We start from the raw sequence: 5,642 nt of genomic DNA on the forward strand, positions 1-5,642 counted from the left end.
CCGGCGCCTTTGGCGGAGTGTTTATCTGGGCGGCGTTGGGACCGTTTTTAGATTTTTGAGGCTGTTTGAGGGGAAGCTGGAATTCAATGGCACTGTCACCCAAGCTGGTGGACATGGAGCGTTTTCCAGGGGCCTCTCGCTCGCCCGCGGGGCCCCTCCCAGAGGCTGGCCAGGCCCGTGGGCGCCTCCCTCCTCCCGCTCCTCAGGGTTCTGTGCCAGCCGCCGGGGCCCCCACTCCTGTCTCTCACCCCCAACCACTGCAGCCCCAGCAGCGTCATGGGGTTCTGCCCGCCCTGCCGCCTCGGCTGGGAAGCTCCGGTGCCGAGGGCAGCTCCCCGCCGGCTGAGGAGGGCGACCTCGCTGTCCAGCGCACGGGGCAGCAGCTGGGCCGTGAGGCTGGTCCGGCCAGGCCGGGGTGGGGCAGGGGCGCACCAGGCTATGCCCTGGACCCCCACCCCTGCCGCCACCGCTGTGCTGGGCGGGACCTGGGGCCCGCGTTCGGGAGGGGCCCGTGTGGGGCATGACGGACTATGATTGGCCCTGGGGGTGGGTTCCAGCTGAGGGTTTTCGGGGGGCAGGGCCCCAGGGGACGCCGTGGAGGAGGGCCCTGCCTTCCCGCAGCCTTCTACTGATGTTTGGGGTCGGAGCAAGCGAGGGCTCGCCGCCTGCCCTGTCCCCACCCGGTCCCCAGCTGGATGTTGGGTTGCCAGGCCCTGCCAGGCCCCAGGCCCCCTTTATAGAGCTCCCCACAGTGAGGGGGTGTCCTGCCCGGTGGCCCAGGGCGACCTGCTCTGCTGTCGAGTTTAGGCTTTGCGGGTATGACCTGGGTGGACAGGAGGCCGGAAACCGTTTGATGCCGCTGACCAGACGCCCCGCTGGGTCCCCTCCAGTCAGCCGTGAGCCTCTCGGAGCCCTGGGGCCTTGGCTCATGGGCCTCATCGCTGAGCTCGGAAAGGCTCCCTGCGGCCAGGGCCAGGTGTCCCGGCGGAGCAAGGCCCCGTGTGGCCCTTCTGCTCTGCCCGTCCCCTCCCGATGGGGAGGTGCGAATGTGCAGGGACACTCGGTCACAGGGAAAGGCCAGGCGCGATGGGGCCGCCCCGAGACCCCCGAGGCCGGCAGTGCCCACGTGGCCTTCGACGTCCGGTGTGGGCACAGGCACCCCCCGGCTCCCGGGGTCCCCCCTGCTGGTGTCTCAACCCTTTGCTGGCGGCCTGACGGGGCGCCCGGGCCTGCCAGGCTTCTCGGGGTAAATGGCACCATGTGGGCTCGGTGGTCACCCCACGGCCCTCAGCCGGCGGTTCCCCCAGTGCAGCCCAAGGAGAAGCCAGGGGGAGCCCCCGCCCGGCTCCCCATCACTGCCTGTGGCTCTTCGGTATTTGAGAGGGGACCTTGAGGAAGGACAGAGTGTTCCCTGACCCCCAGAGGAACCAGGGAGCTCTCTTGAAGCTGTTGGGGACAGCCTTCGAGCATGCCACCAAGCCTGCCTCCTGTAGTGACAGGGCCTCCGCGCAGCAAGGCCAGCCTGGAGTGACAGTCCTCGCTCTGCGGGGCCCAGGCCTGGGCGGCGCCTGCTGGGTGGCGGGTCCTAGGACCCTGCTCTCACCGGCCAGGAAGGTCCCCACTGCCCCGTCTGGCCCAGCAGCCCCCGGGAAGGCCGGGGCCTCACTGTGTTCTGTCTGGCGGCCGCAGGCTCTGGTGTCTACATCACACGCGGCCAGCTGATGAACTGCCACCTCTGTGCCGGGGTGAAGCACAAGGTGCTGCTGAGGAGGCTGCTCGCCACCTTCTTTGACAGGTGGGTTTCTCCGCTCGCCCAGACCCCTGGCTGTGCCCCTCAGGGTCAGGGCCGCCAGGCCCCCCAGCAAGGGGGCGCATCTGCCCGGACGGGACCTGGGTCTGGGGAGGGCCAGGCTCTCAGGCGTTTCCGGGAGGGCTGGGGGGTCCCCCCAACGAAGTGAAGAGCCACCTCGCTCCATCGCGGGTGGGTCAGGCAGCCCGTCCCCTCGGGGCTTTGCTCCCTCCCGGCCCTCAGCACTGTGAGCCCCGCTCCCCGCCCTCCACCTCGACCCCTGGGACGGGCACCAGCCCAGCGGGGAGCCAGGTGTCCCCTGCCGCAGGCTCTCGGCTCCTCCACTCAGCACTGGGCAGCGGCGATGCCCATTCCCACGGTCACCTGCGGCCAGAGCCTCACTCGGACCCCCCGCCCTCCCCACACCAGGAACACGCTGGCCAACAGCTGTGGCACAGGCATCCGTTCATCCACCAGTGACCCGAGCCGCAAGCCGCTGGACAGCCGAGTCCTCAACGCTGTGAAATGTAAGGGCCTGGGGCCGGGGGCGGGGGTCTGGAGGGGCCCGGCGCCCCTCCGTCTCGGCTGGGAGCGGCCGCCCCTCCAGGCGCCGGGCCGGGCTGCGGGTCGCGGGAGAGGAAAGAGCCAGGTCTCGAGGTGCGAACATCCTTGGTAGGTTTCCAAGTGCGATGGATTCAGCTGCGAAACTATTTTAATACGTGAAATAGATCTAATTTTCCTTTTTGAACAAAACCCCTTATTTACATTTGGAGGTTATTCTGAGCCTGTGCCATCTGCTCGGCGTCTCTGCCTCCCGCTCCTGGGCGTGGGGGTGGAGCCCAGCCGTCTCCGTGGCAGACGCCGCCCCGTCCCACACGCTGTCCTGGGAGAGGCCACCCAGGCCCGGCGGAGGCCGCGCCGGCCAAGTGCACGTCCTCCAGGGGCTGCGGGCACATGAAACACGCTCTTAGTTTCTTGCTTAAAAGACGTCTCTCGTTTCAGAGCTCAGAGGGGCCTTTGCAGTCGGTAATTACGGCCCAGGGTGTGGGGTGCTGGCCGGGCTCCAGGGAGATGCGCACAGGGGTGCAGCTCACGCTGCCCTCTGCAGGGCTCACACGGGGTCGGGCACTTGCCCAGGGACCTGCCTCCGGGCTCCAAGCTCTTGGACGGCTGGGTCTCGTGGTCCCCGGTGGAGAAAGCGAGGGAGGGGTTGTTTTTATTGTGAATGGTGACGCAGGTGATGCCGCAGCTGCTTGCTTCCTCCGGGCGGATGACCAGCTCCCTCCTTACTCCTTATCCCGCCTGTGGGCGGACACGCAGGTTTTGCCTTGAGCCCCGCTCTGGCCAGGCTTGTCTGACCCGGCCCCTGGAGCCAAGGCGGGTGGGGCAGAGGGGGAAGGGAGGCCCGGAGACGGAGGGGCCTGCCCAAGGCCACGCAGCCGGCCAGCGGTCGGAGCGGGGGCAGGGTCCCTGGCGCGCTGCCCTCGTGCCAGATCCGCAGCCTTGGGCCCTGATGCCCTGACCGTCTGCCGCGCTGGACGTGTGGCCAGGGACCGTCCCCAGGTGCGGCGCGGCCCGCAGGGCCGAGCAGCGAGGCGGGCGACCGCGGGTCTTCGGGCTGAGGCCAGGAGAGCCCTGAGCGCCACATGGTGTCTGTGCCCGTGGGAAGCGGGAGGAGGACGGTCCCCGGAGAGCCGTCCGGGGCGCCTCGGCTCCGGCTCCTGGGGCGGCGGGCGGGGGGCCGGGGGGCGGCCCGCTCACGCCGCCTCGGCCGTGTCCCTGCAGTGTACTGTCAGAACTTCGCCCCCAGCTTCAAGGAGAGCGAGATGAACGTGATCGCCGCAGACATGTGCACCAACGCCCGCCGCGTCCGGAAGCGCTGGCTGCCCAAGATCAAGTCCATGCTGCCCGAGGGCGTGGAGATGTACCGCACGGTCATGGGCGCCTCGGCCGCCGGCATGGCCCTCGACCCCGAGCTCCCGCCCGCCGCGGCGCAGGTGCTGGAGCAGCGTCTGTACGCCGAGCGCCGGGGCGACCCCGCCACCATCGTGGCTCTGAGGACTGACGCCGCCAACGTCGACCTGAGCGCCGCCGCCAACCCCGCCTTCGAAGCCGGCCAGGAGGCCGACGGCCCCGGCTCTGTCATCCAGGAGGTGGCCGCGCCCGAGCCGCTGCCCCCCGACGGCCAGAGCTCCCCGCAGCCCTTCGAGCAGAGCAGCGCCAGCTCCAGCCGGCCCCAGACGCCGGCCGCCAGGAGGCAGGAGGGCGCCTACGCGGGGACCTTGTAGACGGCCGCCGGGGACCGCCGGGGACCGCCGGGGACCGCCGGGGACCGGTACTAGCTGCTTGCATGCGTTACTAATACAAACAAATGTGATCAAGCCACTTACCTACTGAACTGCTGTTGCCTGAAAAAAATGTGATTTTTATTCTGCTTGTACTTAAAGTTTATGAAGGAAACAAAGCATTCGTGACACTGTAAACGACTAGGCCGCCGGAGGCCTGGCTGCGAGGAAGGGCCCGGGGTCCCTCTCGATAACTCGAGGTCAGTCTCCAAGTCGTAGCTCCCCCTCCCCGCTCTTGGGGAGGGGGCGAGAGGCCACCAGGCCCCCCTGGAGCCCAGCCCCGCTCCAGCCTCCTGCCCTTCCCGCTCCCTCCCTGTGCTGGGACGAGGCCAGGGGCCTGTGGCGTGGGCGACTCCTGTCCTTCCCTGTGAGGGTCCCACCTGCCCGTCAGGGGCCACGGCCGGGGCTGGGCCCCCAGGGGCCAAACTCCTTGTTTTCCCTTCCTGAGAGTCGGGCGTGTGCGAGTGTGTGAGCGTGTGCATTTGCGTGTGTGCGGGGCACAGTGAGGGGCCTCGCTGTCGCTGTGGGAGGAGACAGGGTTGCTGGCTCATCCATTCCCCTGCCTGGCAGCTCCAGGGCCCCTCGGTCACCGGGGCCCGGCCAGCCTCCCGCCGGGCCGCCCGCAGTCCAGCGGGGTGCGGCCGCCACCCCGTGTGCCTCGGCCTCGTCGGGATTGTGTGTGTTTGGTCATTTGTTCTCATCCCAATTCAGGTCTAGGTCACACCTGGTTTGGAGACTTTCAGACCCAAAAGAGCAAAAAATTAGGGTTGGCGTCCCCGTTGTGACTCGGGGTCAGGCCTTCTGTATACCATGTCCCCCCACCCCGGGCCAGGTCCCCCAACCCTGGGCCAGGTTCCTCTGACCTGTCATTGGGAGCCGAGGCCCCGGGAGGTGTGGCTAGGGTGTGTGACCAGGTGGAGGCTGCTGGGCCAGCGGAGGTCGGAGGGGCTGCTTGGTGGAGGGCAGGGTCCGGGCCGGGCTGGAGTGGGGGCTCCCCACGTGTGCTCTGAGCCACAGGCGGGCAGTGGGCACAAGCCTGAGCTGGGCAGTGTGCGGGGTGCCCAGGGGCAGCAGGTGCAAGGCCCTGGAGCGTAACGGAGGCGCAGTCAGGGAGGCCCATCCCAGCTGTGAGTCTGAGGCTGGAATGTTCCCTCGAGTTTTATTGCTGGTTTTGGGGTGGGGGCGGCCACAGGCTGCCCAAAGTGCTCGTAGAGCCTCTCGCCCAGCGGCTGTGTTCTCGTCCAGGGGCTGTGGCCCTCCCACGTCACAGGAAGCCCCCAGGCGTGGCTGGGACACCCCTCCTCTCCCAGACCTGAGGGGATCTCTTGCGTGGTGCCTCTGTCCCCAGCGCTCTGCCTGTATGTGCCCACGGGCTGGACAGGTGGGGTTCGGCCCCGCCCAGGCCCCACAGAGCTGAGCCTCCCCAGCTGCAGGGCCTTTGTGGGGTCCAGCGAGGCACAGACTGGGGGAGCAGTTAGGCTCCTTCCCACTGGGTTCCTCTTTCCTGC

The 5,642-nt window shown here is 68.6% G+C and overlaps 1 protein-coding gene across 1 annotated transcript; it reads left to right on the plus strand.

Annotated features, from left to right (window-relative positions):
* The first annotated feature begins 1,086 nt into the window (after window positions 1-1,086).
* On the plus strand, window positions 1,087-4,253 carry LOC105298635 (nucleus accumbens-associated protein 2-like). The gene is made up of 4 exons (XM_011369990.2): window positions 1,087-1,143; window positions 1,611-1,795; window positions 2,219-2,316; window positions 3,575-4,253. Exons 1-4 carry the CDS (start codon window positions 1,087-1,089, stop codon window positions 4,075-4,077), a joined length of 843 nt encoding a protein of 280 aa, XP_011368292.1. The 3' UTR covers window positions 4,078-4,253.
* Window positions 4,254-5,642: the final 1,389 nt, after the last annotated feature.

This window comes from Pteropus vampyrus, unplaced genomic scaffold, assembly GCF_000151845.1.
Source record: "Pteropus vampyrus isolate Shadow unplaced genomic scaffold, Pvam_2.0 Scaffold157, whole genome shotgun sequence".
NCBI lineage: Eukaryota > Metazoa > Chordata > Mammalia > Chiroptera > Pteropodidae > Pteropus > Pteropus vampyrus.

Excerpts from the sequence above, each read along its gene's own strand:
- LOC105298635 (XM_011369990.2), top strand. The coding sequence starts at position 1,087 with ATGGGGCCGCCCCGAGACCCCCGAGGCCGGCAGTGCCCACGTGGCCTT. Across the intron at positions 1,144-1,610 it reads CACGTGGCCTTCGACGTCCG|GAAGGTCCCCACTGCCCCGT; the intron begins GTGTGGGCACAG and ends CTCACCGGCCAG. Across the intron at positions 2,317-3,574 it reads AGTCCTCAACGCTGTGAAAT|TGTACTGTCAGAACTTCGCC; the intron begins GTAAGGGCCTGG and ends GTGTCCCTGCAG.